The 17,919-nt window shown below is 43.6% G+C and overlaps 1 protein-coding gene across 1 annotated transcript in view; it reads left to right on the forward strand.

The window, feature by feature from the left end:
* Positions 1 to 295: 295 nt before the first annotated feature.
* Positions 296 to 17,919, forward strand: part of LOC139449407 (neuropilin and tolloid-like protein 2) — a 74,562-nt gene continuing 56,938 nt past the window's right edge. The window contains exon 1 of the mRNA XM_071230781.1: positions 296 to 437. Coding sequence (XP_071086882.1) covers positions 416 to 437 — 22 coding nt within the window. The 5' untranslated portion in view covers positions 296 to 415. The remainder of the gene's footprint in view (positions 438 to 17,919) is intronic.

Here is a 17,919-nt window from a genome sequence, read left to right on the forward strand (position 1 = left end):
AAAACGTCATCGAAAACACCAACTTATGTTCTCGACGCTTGTTTAATCTCTGGCGCGCCGTTCAAGGTGTATAACCCGTCAACGAACAGATGTTGATATACATTATGCATGATTCTGCTACACTATGTCTTTTCACGTCTTGGACAACGACATGAAGACGACGGCGTTGTCTACACGGTGACGAGAGGGATGTCATGTTGCCGGTGCGAGCTCACGTGCATCCGTCAATGACGTCACGAGGCGCGCTGCGAGAGCGAGCTTGGCCGTGCAGGCTGGTAGTCACTGGGCAGGAGATACCGTCAGAGAAACCGCTTTCATCCGACACGGAGAAAGTGCTCCTACTACGGCTAGAAGGCTTGGTTTACTGTGTCGGACTTTTAACAAATTGTTCTTGAAAGACTGAGGAGTATTACAAATGATGGGCGTTTTCCGAATCGGTAAGTAGGACTGTGTTTCTTAACAATATTATTGTTTGTTTTCGAACGAATATGCCTTCGTGTCTATTAAATAAATATCTTATATTAAACACATTTTTTGTACTTTGGAAAGAAAGAAATGATAATAAGAGACCGGTTACAATAAAAGTTTATTTTTTAATAGTTTGTGTTGAAAATTGGTTGTTAAATCACATTAACCATAGAATATTATTTCATTATGTTTACAAAGTATCTTAAACTGTCAGTTCTCACGATTTGGTACGAGATTGCCATACGTCATTCGGATTGTGCCGACAGTGGGATAGATACAGCTAGATTGTTCAAGCCAAATCCAGCCGTGTACATATCTCTATCCTGTGTTTCTCTGTCACAGGGGTTTGTTTGTAGTAAGAGGGAACAGCTCAGTGATGGATGAAAGCTCGGGCCGGCCACCGGGGCTCTATCGCTCGGGTTATCGTGCACGCTTTCATATTGTTTATTGGAAGTCGCTCTCAGCTCAAGTAGCGAGATAAACTGATTATATCAACGCATGGAATATTTTTTTTAGTGAGAGAAAAAAATGGACTTTGAAACATAAGTGTCTGATTAAACTGATCGCGATGATATATGGCTGGAGGAAAGGAGAAACGAATGTGATATTGCGGTTATGATGTCAAACGATTCATTTGTTTCGTGATGTGATGGACAAGGGGTTTTGTCTTTTCCCATGGACGTTTGCCTGAAAGAGATTTGGTCGTGTTAAAGAGGATTGATATACATGAACAAAGTTCCATTTATTGGGGAAAAAACACCAATTTGATCAATGATTTAGTAGTTATATTTTTTTTATTTTAAATATTTAATCGGAGAGTTATCGCTGTTGGTACAAATATCTTCATCGTAGGAGGTTGTGAAACTGATATGGCCTAGAAGAAGCGTATGTTTGATGTATCTTGAAGACCCACACAGTTCTTACCCTATGCTATATCATCATGAGCAGGGAGCCTGACTTGGCATACCTCGCATATGCACCGTGTGATGTATGTATATAGGTAATATATGCAATGGATAAGGTGCCTACTTGTGTAGATATATGGCAATGACGTCACTCCACTATTGTTGGCGCGCGGTGTTTGACGTTAACGCACCAAGTTCATTTTTCATCTGTGCCGTAAAATTCGTCGACTGAAATTATTATTAAGTTCATAAATTCTTATTTACTGCATGTTTCGTGTCATTGTCTACTCTATGAGTTGGGACGATATGTTTTAAAGATATGGGGAACATTGAAACACGGTCTTCTATCAGACAACTGCCACTCAGCGTCTGTGTTGTGAATGGGCGACTTGGCTCGCCTGGCGCAGTGTGAGCACCGACCATGATAATGTCTATAATGCGCATGCATATTTCAAAAGATGGAGATTAAAAGCAGATGCGATCCCGCTGTGCCCATATACCCTCTCCCCCTCCACTTGTACTCCCCACCCCTCCAATGTGGACAGCCTGGCCTGGGGGAGAGCTACAGCTGTACATCAACCACACATGGACACCCACAGTTCGCATCAATCTGCCCGTCCCTCCCAATAGATATGATCCCTACCCCCCAAATATCGCCGCCATCTTTTAATCCCCTATAATATCGCTTTACCCTGGGAATTACTCAAATTTTGAAATTAACCATGTCATCTATCCAATTGGTACCCCCTCTCTCTCTCTCTCTCGCTCTCTCTCGCTCTCTCTCTCGCTCTCGCTCTCTCTCTCTCTCTCTCTCTCTCTCTCTCTCTCTCTCTCTCCAAAACACATACATACACTTTAACACCCCACCCCTTATCACACTCCATCCAACTTTTTCCATCCCCACACACGGCCGTTCTAGACCGGGCAATCACTTCCCATGTAATACCGAGAATATCTTTCTCATAAGTTGCCGTTTAAATAACCCCACCCCACCCCCTCCTCCCCTCAAACGTTACCATAAAACGCACACACAAAACATCTTTCCCCGACCCTCCCACTCTTATGACTGTCTCGGTCCCTTCCCCCTGGTACCTTTCGTCTAACCCACAAGTAACCCCTTCAATACCCCCGATTATTACCACAAAACGCACATCCTGCCCCACCCTAACACCACCCCTTTCATCTTCACAGGTTTACCTCAATAGCCCCCTCCCCATTCGCTTTATAGGACCATCCCACCCCCCTTCTCACTCTGATGTTTCCCCCACCCCGCCAATCCACTCCAGAGTTCAATTCCCCCCACAGCACAACGGCTTTTAATGATGTAAGTTACTGTTCTGTTTTCTCTTGTAACCAACAAAAAACCAACAAATGGAAATGGTGCCTGGCTTTCATTATGTTAAACTAATTTGAACTCTCTCTCCATCCCAGCATGGTCCTGATCCCTTAATTACACATCTCGGAATGTACAGAGCTCTGGGATTACACATAACTCGTAAAAACACGGATTTCTTGTGGAGAGCCTTAAAAGTTTGGTGTTGAGCTCTCCAGATCGTCGTGACAGAACTCTACCACAGTGTTCCATCGGCTGCCTCTTTATCACTGGCGCCCTTCACATACCGAGCGATGCCATTCACCAACGTCCCTGTACTGAGTAAACACCCAATCTTGTTAATTTGTGACAGTGAAGATGTGTCAGTTAAAGCGATGTATCTATCCCGCCTTGGACTGTGTTTCTGAAGACAAGTCGTTGAAATACCACTGTTTCCCTTCATGGCCATTGACGAGTATGTTCGCTTGGTACAATGCATCTATTCTTGTCGTGTACGTTATTAACTGAAGTCGAACGTGTCCATATGGAAAGCCTTAAAGCCCCTCTTAGAATCATCTTTTTTTCCTGACGGATGTGGCTCATTGTAATTAAAATTCCAAAAATATATGTGTTTTACCAAATTCTTAACTTAGTTTTTTCAAAGTACCATACTATTAAAGACGAAATTAAGTTCTTATGTGAGGCCAAATTTCATTTGATGTTTGGGGGCACACGTTCCTGAACTAATAGTATATGTTTCGAAAAAGTGTTGTAACCTATTAGGTTAATAAAATCATTCAAAGTCTACACTCGAAAGTTGAAATCTAAATAATTAATTCAGAACACTTTGAAACCGTGCCATGTATTAATTTGGACGCTTTATGAATCTTTCTTTTACACCTGATAGATGTACCACCTGTTCCATCCAGGCTTAAGAGGCAAGTATAAATATTTTATTTGAGTGTTATCTGATAGAACGACACATTTCCAGTTCTAACAAATTATCACACTTTATGATTCGAGAGACACTGAGTCTACGTTTGCAATCCATATATCGTTCTCAGACTAGCTGGAACCAACGTTTCTAGCAGGGCCATATCTATCTCAATTATGAATAGATTTCAGTTTTTAAATAAAATATTACAAGTTTTTTCAACTCAAAAGTATGTTATTGGAGTCAGTTTCGATAAGGGATAAGACTTATGGAAATTAAGTCACGGGATTTATGGAAAGGACGAGGTAAGAGAAGGGTCGTTTTCGGGGAAAAGATGACAAATGTTAAGGTTACCGAAAACACAAAAGTTACATATATTTATAGACAACTAGCCCTTTTTATCTTCTATACCAATCATGTTGTGAACTTATGACCTATTCGCGAACAGCAATATAGAGGGAAAGAAACGAAATCTCGAACTTCTGAAGAAATGTACCCAACCTGCCGGGCAAAAGAAGGTATACACTTAAAACGTGGATTTGACCATAAAATTACAAACGTTATGATAATGTTACTAGGCTGACAACAGGCACTGAAACACTGCAAACTTAAGGTTCAAAACCCAACTGCGATACCCGTATCAAATACATCACCATCGAATGACCATTTCCTTGTTTAGCCACCATCAAACATGGTGTATACCTGTGTTTGCCCAGCAGTTTATGAGAAGTTGCGTGACCAAAATGATTTCAACTTATATTTGGACAGTATTTACATACTAGAAGTTCAGCTACGAATTCAGCTCTGGCAAACGATTGGCTAACGTCCGAGTAGTATAGTATTTGTTTCTGCAAACGAAGACGTTTGTAATTTCTTAAATAATGCAGATCTATTTTTCTGTCCATTGTAGGATCAAGTAATTATGTTAAAAATCTTCATATTAAAAAAAACAACTAATATTTTTTTTCGCAGTACGTTACGTGAATACTGAAGGTTGTTAAGACTCTGTATATAGATCATGAATCACGCTCATAAACTACCTGCTTGTGTCAATATGCATAGCACCACATGTCAAGTTTACTGAGTGGCGCTGGTTTTGTTTGCGCGGATCTTCTTAGTAGGGAACTTTTTCACTAATGGAAAAATACTTCCTCCTTGACGTTTAAACTGTTGTGACAAACTTTTTGCAGTTTCGGATATTAACTCGTCAATATCTTCCACGAAAAGTACCTATTATATGTGATATATTTTTAGATGTAAGTGGTATCATTACTTATGTTTATCAGCTGATCTGTGACAATGAGATGGTATCACATAGAATGTGTGCGTCACCCCCAACCCCCCCCCCCCCCCCCCCAATCCCTTGCCATACGAGTGTGTATGTCAATAACACATAGGTGTGTGTAAGTAACGGTACATGCTCACTGTGTTTGTTACGTTCGGATTTAATGAAACATCCCGATCATTCTTCGGTGCAACCTTCAAAGATAGCAAAAGAGAAACAGCTTTGTAGGAGATGTTATTCCACAAAAGCCGGCAAACAACAAAGTCTTTATGTTTCGTTGAAACAACACGATAGCGGAACCATGGTCGGCCGCCCGCTGTCGACTGCTGTCAGTATGTGAGGAATTCTCCGCTCTGCATGACGCCAGGGGCCTCCAGGTCCCCATGCTCTCCCTCCCCCACCCTCACCCCCACCCTCACCCCGACCCCCACACACAAGACCTCTGCTTCAAGACACACATTTTATTTCTCTGAAACGAAAAGACAAACATTTTTTGACTGCAACACATTTTTTTCGAGCCATCCTTTGTTTAGTTTTTTAAAAAAAGTAAAATGTGAGGCCAAACCATTTTTCCTTTCTTATTCGAGAACTGTTTCTTAACCTACAAATCATAGTAAAAGCAACGGGGGGAGGGGTGGGGTGGCTTAAGCTCGTCACAACGAAGACCCTACATGGGTACATTTCTGGTGGCCCCCACCCTGATATTGCTGGAATATTGCTACAAGCGGCGTACTGACCATATCCACTCGCTGAAATACGTGAATGGTTTTGATTACAAAATTAAATTTAATTTAAATAACCCAGAAGAGGTGAGGCAACCTAGTGGTTACACTGCTTGATCGAAGACCTCGATCGAAGGCTTTCGATCTTTTGTATCTATCACCATCGCACCCCTTCTTCGACCCTACAGAACCCCTCCCCCCCCACACCCACACACACGCACCTCCCAAGATTAATGTTAAACAAAACACACTCACTCATACACTACAATTACACGCCGGGTTTGCCTTCTCACTCACTCCTTAACCATGTTTGAAATTTCGGTACTAAATTATACCTATGGCTTAAAAAAACAAGAAACAAGTTAACGAAAGTTTTGAAACACAGCGTTCATTTCCCATGGTTAATCTATTACAAAAGGTATTTAAAACTCGCACAGGCTGAACATCAGATAAACGCATGGCCCCATGTTGACGGGCCCAGCCATGCGGCGAACATGTTCCCTATCTACACAAACACACACACCTAAGTGGAATACAGTACTAATTTGTTAATCATATATAGAAGACACGGCGAAACATCTCTGTTCGTTAGTCAAGCCGTGAGCATTCAGGAATGCAGACAGTGGTGCAGGGACTTGCACAAACGAGATTGTCTTTCAGTAATTGATAATCATGTATAATTTTATATGCCAGATTCCACACACGCTATAATAATCAAGAACGTAGAATTCCGAGTACAATACAAAAAGAGAAAAGGTCACTATGAGACAATGAAGCACCGCAATATCAGACCAGCACGCGCTACCGTGTAGCATTATCTTCTAATAACGTCAGTCTGTTCGTGCGTGCGGCTATATCAACATCAGCAGCTTCATTCCTTCACTTAACCTTTTCATATTCACATCACCAGGGATGTTTTTTACTGTATCCTTAAACAATACCCGCATCAACACCACATCTACCACAGGTACCCAGTCCTCACCGCCCCTGTCAACCTGGATCCCTCGAATATTACATATTCTCATTCACCTTGATTACAATTATTAAACAGTTTCTAATGGGATTTATTATGTCGTATTCAATGTTCACTTTGTTGTAAGACCTTGACTTTAGATGTTGCCAGACGTTGCACCATACTGTAGCTGTTAGTCTGCCATGCAGACCCTCAAACAAATATATCCAACAGAGTCTATGCAAGTCTATAATATTTAGCAAATCTTGATTACTGCATTATAAATGAAGAAAGTCAAATGACTCCTTTTGATTATTTTATATAACTATAATCAAACAACTGTTTTTTTCTGTAAAATATGTTCATTTCAGAGACTAGATGTTGGTCTAGCTGTCTATCTATTCTATGGAATGATTTAACCTTGACTTTCGTAATGTTAAACTTTGGGAGTGGGCTTAGCAATACAGTTACATTAGGCCTTTGGGGGACGTACCAAAGATCCAGGGTTCGATTCTCCACTTGGATGCACTAAGGGTGAAGCCCCACCCCCATCAGAGAATTTATTTTTGGTAATATACAAAGGATGCCTGATAGAGAACTTAAATGAGCATATAAGCAGGTGGCCTAGTGGTTAAAGTGTTCGCTCGTCACACCTAAGTCCGAGGTTCGATGCCCCACTTGGGTAGTATGTATGGAGCCAATTCTTGGTGTACTCCGCTATCATATTGCGGCTTAAGGCAGCTACATGTCTACAGCTACAGGGAATACCCGAGTGGAGCTCTGCAGGGACTTTAACGAGGGTCATTAGCAGGATTCGTCTCCCCAGTTCCCGCAGGTCTCTCCAATCAGCCAGCGCCATGAGAGTATCGCTGTTCTATCTGTCACCCCGTCTTCACCGCACCAGCACTGCATACATATGTACAATTAACACGTTAATGTCTTCACATCCATCTCTGCCTGTCCTGACCGCCTGCCTGTCTTTCACTGCATTGATCTCCCTCCATGTTCGCCTCCCTCTGTCCGCCTGTTGGTTGGTCTAACTCTCCTTGGTCCTTCGGTCTGTCGGCCTTTGTCTGACTGTCTATTTCTCTTCACCTCTCCGTCTGACTGTCTGTCTATCTCTTCCTTGACCTCTCTCCGTCTGACTGTCTGTCTATATCTTCCTTGACCCCTCTCCGTCTGACTCTCTGTCTGTATCTTCCTTGACCCCTCTCCGTCTGACTCTCTGTCTATATCTTCCTTGACCTCTCTCCGTCTGACTCTCTGTCTATATCTTCCTTGACCTCTCTCCGTCTGACTGTCTGGCTATCTCTTCCTTGACCTCTCTCCGTCTGACTGTCTGTCTATCTCTTCCTTGACCTCTCTCCGTCTGACTGTCTGTCTATATCTTCCTTGACCTCTCTCCGTCTGACTGTCTGTCTATATCTTCCTTGACCCCTCTCCGTCTGACTGTCTGTCTATATCTTCCTTGACCTCTCTCCGTCTGACTGTCTGGCTATCTCTTTCTTGACCTCTCTCCGTCTGACTGTCTGTCTATCTCTTCCTTGACCTCTCTCTGTCTGACTGTCTGTCTATCTCTTTCTTGACCCCTCTCTGTCTGACTGTCTGTCTATCTCTTCCTTGATCTCTCTCCGCCTGACTGTCTGTCTCTTCCTTGACTTCTCTGTCTGACTGTCTGTCTATCTCTTCCTTGACCTCTCTGCCTGTCTATCTCTTCCTTGACCTCTCTCCGTCTGACTGTCTATCTCTTCCTTGACCTCTCTGTCTGACTGCCTATCTCTTCCCTGACCTCTCCGTCTGATTGTATGTCTAACCTGTCTTGTGCTCTGTGTCTGCCTGCTCCTGTCTGTCTATCCTGTCTTGGGATCTCTCTGTCTGACTGTCTGACCGTTTTCCCTTGGCAGTAATAATTCAGGCGGACATATAATCCCGCCTGGGAATAGATTTCCAACCTATTCCAGGTAATTCATGATCGAGATTTGAGGACACATTTCTTATAATCAAGATGGCGCTCATGTCTTTCATGACGTTTCTCAATATTTCGTGGCATGTTACCATCGTTATGACTACCATACAAGACGTATATGTCTGCCTGAACATAGATTTGAGTTTATTTCATACACTCCCGTCTTCCCGTACCTTGAGCCTTTCTTTCCAGGGAGACACAAACCCTTTATCTGTCTGTCCGTCCATGGGGAACACCCCTCCTGTGCTTCTAACGTCCAGCATCCCCCACCATTCCTCCTACCCCCAGCCTCCGCCCTGGTCCAGGGGGTGATTTATTGGCCACTCACTCCAAGTCAGGCAATTGAGTAAGGGCTTAAGTGTCTTTATTAGCTTCGAGAGAAGCATCTCAAGAGGTTTCAACTGCACCAAGACTATACGCTTAGAGTTTATGGCGCAATAAGTCAACATCGCGAATCAAATAATTAGATGACTTATCACTGTTCACTTTGAAGTCCCCTTACTCTGCTATCGGGATGAAGTGGAGTGAGACGAGCTCAACGGGTGTGATTACTAGACCCATGCTTGTTAGACACCGGACTATCTGTGTTCAGGGATTCCCGTGGCTAGAATCAGATCCAAACAAAGCTGGGAAACACGTGGTTGCGAACACAGCGGCCTTAGGGCTTGTTGATACACGTTTATAGGCGACATGTCGGTATAAATAGAGTCATGGTGTCATTGAAATGGCTCACGGGTTCTGCTCAGTCGACTTGAACATACAAACAGTTAACGTCAAACACACAGGCAAAGGCCTATTGGATACGTTTTTGTGGCGCATTTTGTTTAGTCCCGTCGGAAATGCCTGAGTCGGTCTTGCTCCGTCTTCGTGTTCCGACCTGGGCCCTGGTCTTTATGTACCGATGTCTCCCTAGTCTGTCTTACACACCCTGATACAAATATATATCAACTACAGCCCATGCAAGTCTATACTGTTTGGCAAGTCTAGATCACTGCAGTATCAGGAAAATTAAGAGAGTCACTGGGCTCCTTTTTATTATATTTTTAATAAGATAACTGAACAACTGGGTTTTTTCTGTACGATATGTTCATTTCAGAGAGTAGATGTTAGTCTAATGTCTCCCCACCGCTCTGTGTCCCGATCCCTGTGTCTTGTTTCCAGTGCCTCGATCTGATTGTCCAAAATCTCCGTGTCCCGCTATCTCAGTGCGGATCTTTAAGTCCTGATTTCTGTGTCTTGTTTCCAATGCCTCGATCTGATTGTCGAAATCTCCGTGTCCCGCTATCTCAGTGCGGATCTTTAAGTCCCGATGTCTGTGTCTTGTTTCCAGTGCCTCGGTCTGATTGTCCAAATCTCCGTGTCCCGCTATCTCAGTGCGGATCTTTAAGCCCTGATTTCTGTGTCTTGTTTCCAGTGCCTCGATCTGTTTGTCCAAATCTCCGTGTCCCGCTATCTCAGCGCGGATCTTTAAGTCCCGATGTCTGTGTCTTGTTTCCAGTGCCTCGATCTGTTTGTCCAAATCTCCGTGTCCCGCTATCTCAGTGCGGATCTTTAAGCCCTGATGTCTGTGTCTTGTTTCCTGTTCTGTGTCCAAATCTCCGTGTCCCGCTATCTCAGTGCGGATCTTTAAGTCCCGATGTCTGTGTCTTGTTTCCAGTGCCTCGATCTGTTTGTCCAAATCTCCGTGTCCCGCTATCTCAGTGCGGATCTTTAAGCCCTGATATCTGTGTCTTGTTTCCTGTTCTGTGTCCAAATCTCCGTGTCCCGCTATCTTAGTGCGGATCTTTAAGTCCCGATGTCTGTGTCTTGTTTCCAGTGCCTCGATCTGTTTGTCCAAATCTCCGTGTCCCGCTATCTCAGTGCGGATCTTTAAGCCCTGATGTCTGTGTCTTGTTTCCTGTTCTGTGTCCAAATCTCCGTGTCCCGCTATCTCAGTGCGGATCTTTAAGCCCTGATGTCTGTGTCTTGTTTCCTGTTCTGTGTCCAAATCTCCGTGTCCCGCTATCTCAGTGCGGATATTTAAGTCCCGATGTCTGTGTCTTGTTTCCTGTTCTGTGTCCTAATCTCTGTGTCAGTAAATGCTCTCTCAATGAATACAATATAGGTTTGTTGGCGAGTCTTAGAACATCATTATTCACTCATCGCTGTATACACATCCTACTTGCACGACCAGATCAGTGCATCCACAAAACATATACCGATATATGATCTCTACTGCAGCTATCATACAGATACACAGTCAACTTTAACCTGATGTTCAGGTCAGGCAGCTTTTTATCTTAAACCGAAATTTCATATCTGATCTTTTACCTTTCGCTTCCGGTTCACCCTGCTGGCGTCACATTTATGTCAGCAGCCTGGCTATATTACTATTTTATTAAAGATATAGATTATGAGTTTTGCTTCGTGTGACTTTTAAATTATATGATGAAAAAGTCAATCATATACAGACGCGTCAAAGGATACGTATACTACTAAAGTTGGCAGTTTACATGATTGTTGAAATGTGTGAAACTACCTATAAGATTGAAAAACATGTGTAGAGATGTTGTCACTAGTTAGTGTATTTATCCAGATGAAAGAGTGTGTGAGAGAATTTCGTTTCAGAAGATTATTTTAAAGGTCGATTCAGTGTTTAGTTTTTCAATCAAACGGGGTTATTAATTATTATTTTTTTTATTTGTTGTTGTTTTTTGTTTGTATTTTGTTATTGTTGTTCTGTTGTTGTTGGGTTGTTGTGTGTTTTTTCTGGGGGGTTGTTGTTGGTTTTTGTTTGTTGGTTTTTTTTTTTTTGTTTCTTTGTTGTTGCTTTTTGGGAGGGGGAATTGGGGAACATAAAAATATATTATTTCATATTCAGTAGAGGCGAGCCATCCCCACACAAAGCCACTGTACCCATTACATAGTGTAATGGATTAGCTGGGAAATAGCGGCCACTCACTCACCCACCCATACTCAATCACTCACTAAATCACCATTATATCATTATATTCTAATAATATTAAGAAATGTTCAGTCAACCTCTTCCAGATTAACACATATCCTCGTGTCTGTCCAGCGCACCAAGTCATTTCACACGGGTCGCGCGTAATGTATTTGTATACGAACTTGCATTTGCTTGCATAAGCCCGCGTGTATGTACAGGCGTTAACTACCAAGCCGTACCTTATCTTATCCACATACAGCTGTTAAACCCTGGCTCCACTTCCCGCAGATAGGAGGTGATTAACGCAGCGTTACGCGTTAAGTCAGTGGAACTGACGACAGCCCTAACTAACCAACTCAGGTAATCAAGTGGTTGTCTATTCCTCTGTCAGAGCAAGGAGAAACTATACCCAAAACAAAAACGAAACCTTCGCAAAAAACAAATATTATGCTACAAGCAATTTGCTATTCCATCTGCATCGTTGCGCTTTTACGGGTTACGATCTTGTAATATGACTGACAGCTTGTGTGTCTATCATTGCCAATACTAAAACTGAAGATTTTTTTTTTGAATGGGGATCTTTATTCCTATTGTAATGGCTAAGACGCGTTGCAGGCCCATTATGGGGGAACCATTATGAGGGTCTACTCCAATTCGGGCGGAGAGTTTTTATGGCTTGGAACGTATCTTGTTACATATCTTACTACCGTCGAGCAAATCGTTTACATGGCCATTTTGTAGATTCGACTGAGATGATGATATTTTCGAACACTTAATGAATTTAGCAGAGGAACCGTCTCCGACCTGTTGAACTTGGAGGAGCAGCATCGTCCCTCCTCACCCTTTCCCTCCCCAGAGATGAGGGGTATCAGACTCTCGGCTCCACCTATATCACTCGACAACCGGATCAAAGGAGCGTTGGCATCATCGCCGACATCTGATCACATTTTGATACACAGGCATCGTATACGGGATTTTCTGTAGCAATAGTTGTCAGTATTTAGTATCCTGGTAATCACCGTAGATCCAGAGGCGGGTCCTGAGGCGGGGTTCTGGGGTGGACCTCCTGCCACACGTACACACACACACCTTTTTGACCATCTGATGAAATTAGGTATGCACATTGCCTAATTGCCTTCCGTTATAACTTGATTTGGTTTTGTTTGTGATTTTGGGGTTAGGCTTTTGGGTGGACCCTTTAAATACCCTCCTCCTTTAAAAAAAATAGATCAGCCCCTGAGTTTCGCCTCATGCCTTGGGTTGGATCAGAGTTGTGGTTGAAACAAGTATTTTGTGAATTTCGTTCAATCTCTAGAATATCAAAGACAACGTCAAACATTACATTGCTCACATTGGACTTGGCATACCGAAGGTTTCATTCATCGTTGCTATTTATCACGCCATCATTCCATTTGATCCTGTTTACATATGACGTTATCCACGTCCATACAATGCATGACGTACCTGGCCTGTGTCAGTTATTAATTGATTGTTTAGATTTAAGTGGGCTGCGTTAGGTAGGCAGATGGCCAGTCTCACAGTTGAGAGACTTCCGGTTTACGGCCGCCCAGCTGATACGTCATCGTGTACGTCATCGTCTGATGTTGATGGGTTAAGTATTGGTTTCTTTTTGTGACACAGTGTCCCAGGCAACGGAAGACGTTGCCAAGCCAACTACGGCTTTCATGGGGAAAAGACGATGAAAAAGTGTAAAATTTTACCTTTGATAGCGGATCATCTTCCATTGGTCTTCTATGGTCAGTTAACCCTTCTTGCCTCGGGAAGATCAAAACGGATAGACCACATGTGTTATATTCGTGAATGAGCGAGTGAGCAATCACGGCAGGTTACTCGGATTTGTTTCAAAATGTGTAGGATTCCGTACGAACTTCGGCAAGCCTCGCGCCTTTCCGTAAATAGAAATCTGTAGTAAGCGACTGTGATAGTACGGTAGCTTTGCGGACCGAATACCACTAACATTCATATTTATTGGAAACAAACTGTGTAGATTACCCAAGTGTCACTCTCATTATTCACACAGGATGGGGCTTATATACAATGCGCCTAATTATGCCAGTAATTTAACACAGCAGTGCCATTCACCTGAAAGTAGTAGTGATCCAACATGGCGGACAAACGTCACGTGTCTATATTCGAAATATATGCTGCTTTGCATTCCCCCATGTGGATTAGAATAGGTCCCTGGCAGCTTTTGCTAGTCGAGCGAGGCGACTTAAATGATCCGGTGGTCTGGCTCGATTACTTGATTGATTGGATGTCAGCGTACCCGGGCAGGGTGTTTCGTTCCTCATAGTATCAGCCACTGGTTTATCAAGTCCAGATTGTATTGCTTACAGGCCGCAGTCATACAGCTGGAATATTGCTGAGTGCCTTTAAACAACAAACAAACAGACCGTTGGATAGGTCGCCCTTGAGTCATGCCAATAGACAGTTGTACACTGACGTTAAAAGCATCTCACACAATAAAGGTCCTTGAATTTCGATGACAATGTATTTGAACCATGTTTTACTGAGCCATCTGCAGCTCCATCAAACATATCATGTCATGTCCTTGACATTCGATGATGATATGAAATGTTTAGGCAAACAAAGACAGATACAAGCTTACTCCAGCCCTTGACCGCAGAAGATGGACCGACCTGTTCAAGTATCGAGTCCAGCCTACCGCAGAGTGACATCGACACCTTCTGCAGACGTGGCTTGCATGAGTTGTGCAGTAGAGAGCAACGGAAACTACCACTACAAACGCTACCGATGTTCCAGCATCAGTAGTGCTCTGTGCGTTCCTGCATCCCTGTGCTCGGTGTGTTCACTGCATCCCTGGCGCTGTGTATGCTGCAAGAAGCTGCAGATTGTCTGGCCCACGGCTATTGTCAAGGGATCGCAGCCTGATCTAAACAGACCCCAGTTATCACAACATAGGAAATTGCCAAGAATACGCGTAGGACACGGCCAATAAACACTTGAGGAACACGTGTCCCTTGTTTTTACGCTGATGTGGAGAGGATACGCATTTTTTATGACAAGATGCACGAACCAAGGTTTAGTTCAGTATCAAAGGTTTGCTACAAGTACCTTTTTTCATCTCTGACTTCCTGGCAACAGGCTCCGGCATGGATGCTAACTATCATCTCCAGGCTCTCTTGATAGGAACCTACAATTCACATCCTCCCATCAAACATTTAACTTTTGAATTCCGGTTTTAGGGCTGACTGTGTGGTATGTAAATATAAATCGTCAATGCCAGAAAATAATGAGTCTCAAATATCTGCCGCTCTGCGATTTCACTGGGCGTAAAAGGCAAAATAATGATGAATATAACATGAAAGTTATGATGACACCAAGTGTTCGCTTGTTCTGTTGTACCGGTAGCACCCGCCACTCACGAATCTGGCATAAAAAAGCGGCCTGTAAAGAATCGAGACCGGACCAGACAATCTCAATGACACGATAGCGGATGATGCCGAGCGAAGGCAGCACGTCTGAAATCGACCGAAAGGCTCAGTTCTTGGTATAAAGAACAGGTGCTGGATACGCCGTTGCATGTTGTGATGGAAAATATTATCACATTGTTTTTTACACGTCAGCGACAAGCATGTCACGGGTTCTCTGAGCAACATTTTAGGTGAAGGAAGAGAAACATGGCACCTTCTAATCAGTGGAATCGCTGCTCTGGATGTCAATCGGGGGCTTCTGGAGAACGTCTTCATGCTGGGTTCTTAGAAATGAACAGATGGAAGAGTAATTAAATAATCCAGTATGCCACTATTTATTATTCACCAAAGCGCTGGACACCTGGTGTCATACAAGGATAAACATACAATCATTAAGAGGTTATGTATCTATGAAATTGACCCGTCCATTTTGTTTAGATCTTCCTTGCGGACACGCCGATAGATATGAACACCACTAGGTTTAACGTGAGGGTTTCAGTAGCAATTGCGTGTTGATAAAACGGTGTCCTTTCCAACAGAACACTCCCAAGTTTGCAAATCTAAGGGTATGGCATTTTGCTTGAAAGAACTTGAGTGGTGTTTGTCGAGAGTTTCGATCACTTTGGCGTTTTTATGGAATCCGAGCCGTTTTTCTTAAGGAACATGAGTCGCCTAAGACGTGAAGGCTTGACGCGGCGTGTCGAGATGTTGTAACAGTGAACAGATGGACGGGTGTGTAAAGTCCATGGTCTCTTGGGTTTAAGGTACCGTTAGAACTGGGTGTATGGATCTCAGTATCCAGGGTTTAAGGTTTCGGGTCAATGGGTGAGGCTCAGTTGGTCTTGGATCTAATGTCTACAGGCTCAATTATGCGGAGTTTAGTGGTCTTGGATCCAACGTCTAAAGGCTCAGTTATGCCGAGTTTATTGTCGTCGGATCCATTGTCTAAAGGCTCAGTTATAACCGAGTTTTTGTCCTCGGATCCACCGTCTAAAGGCTCAGTTAAAACCGAGCTTATTGTCCCCGGATCCAACGCCTTACGGCTCAGTTAAAAAGCCGAGTCTATTGTCCTAGGATCCAATGACTAAAGGCTCAGTTATGCCGAGTTTTTTGTCGTCGGATCCAACGTCTAAAGGCTCAGTTATGTTAATATTGTTCTCGGATCCAACGTCTACAGGCTCAGTTATGTTAAGTTTATTGTTCTCAGGTCCAACGTCTAAAGGCTCAGTCAAAACCGAGTGTATCGTCCTCGGATCCAACGTCTAAAGGTTCAGTCAAAACCGAGCTTATTGTCCTCGGATCCAACGTCTAAAGGCTCAGTCAAAACCGAGTGTATCGTCCTCGGATCCAACGTCTAAAGGTTTAGTCAAAACCGAGTGTATCGTCCTCGGATCCAACGTCTAAAGGTTCTGTCAAAACCGAGTGTATCGTCCTCGGATCCAACATCTTAAGGTTCAGTCAAAACCGAGTGTATCGTCCTCGGATCAGCGTCTAAAGGTTCAGTCAAAACCGAGTGTATCGTCCTCGGATCCAACGTCTAAAGGTTCAGTCAAAACCGAGTGTATCGTCCTCGGATCCAACGTCTAAAGGTTTAGTCAAAACCGAGTGTATCGTCCTCGGATCCAACGTCTAAAGGTTCAGTCAAAACCGAGTGTATTGTCCTCGGATCCAACGTCTAAAGGTTCAGTCAAAACCGAGTGTATCGTCCCCGATCCAACGTCTAAAGGTTCAGTTACAACCGAGTTTATTGTCATAAGCAAGGGCAAAGACACGGGTAAAACCTAATGTATTGTTCCCAGGTGCAAGGAGTGAAGGAACAGCAATTGCCGAATATATATATTTCAGACCCAAGAGCTTAAAGCATAGTAACAACTAGTTGTATGGTTCTCAAAGGTTTATTGACGCCACGAACCAATCCAGACAGTTGGACCTGCTGCAGGCGCTTCTCATGCCTAAAGGTCCATGGCGCACGAGTATCGGGTCCAGGTACAGACATACACTTCCCGTGTCTGCTTCCAGACACACTTCCCTAGTGTCTGCACAAAGCGGCTACATGTTATACAAGCAGTATCAGTTGACCTGTTATAACTTCATCAGTGTCGGGTTGTCTGCTTCAAAGGAATACTTCCCTTTCACTAGATGTGAGGTCCCGTGGATACTCGAGTCTTTTTTATGCTTCTCAAACATGTATAAGCAAAGACATGTTTATTGAGCCTGCGTGAATTGAGCAGGACCTCTACAATGTCTTCGGGCATTAAAACACGCTACGGAACGAGGACAGTGTTAAACCTTCGTCCATTGGCAAAGCTTCAGAGAAGCCCGTGCAGAGAGAAGTTCACGTTGTCTGTGCCCCCCTCGTACCTTCCGTCCCTACCCCCTGTCGTACCTTGCATCACCACCCTCCCGTCCGTCCCCACTCCCTCACCTGCCTCCGTACCAGGGGAGCATCATCACAGAGATGCTTGAAATGGACACACATGTGTTGAGGAGGGTATGTGCGGGGATACACAGAACGGTATGTCCCCCTGCATCGCAACATGGAGGCAGGTGCGCGGGGACTATCATAAGGTCACATGTCTTCTTCATCTGTACAATCACAAGCACGTGTAGCAAAGGCTGCGGATGCTGCTTCCGCTGACATATCAAAGATGCTGTAGCAGAGCTATTTTATATAAACATGCGTTGACATATTGATGCTATCATCATCATCCGCAACCCACATAGCGAATATATTGTTGCTATCAACTGTATTGTATAATATTTCGTTAAAGGGACATTCATGGGGATTCCAGGCCAGTAGGAATTCCCAGCTTGTCGTACGAGACCACTAAATGTATCGCTGGTCTGGCTTGGCTTGGTTGATTGCATGTCATCTTTTCCTGATCGTTCCGCATGATGTGAATCACTGGTTTGTCTAGTCTGAATCGATTATTTACAGTCCGCCGTCATATATATGGAATATTGCTGAGTGCGGCGTAAAACAACATGTGCATC

Source organism: Haliotis cracherodii, unplaced genomic scaffold (assembly GCF_022045235.1).
Source record: "Haliotis cracherodii isolate W230 unplaced genomic scaffold, xgHalCrac1.p SCAF_10, whole genome shotgun sequence".
NCBI lineage: Eukaryota > Metazoa > Mollusca > Gastropoda > Lepetellida > Haliotidae > Haliotis > Haliotis cracherodii.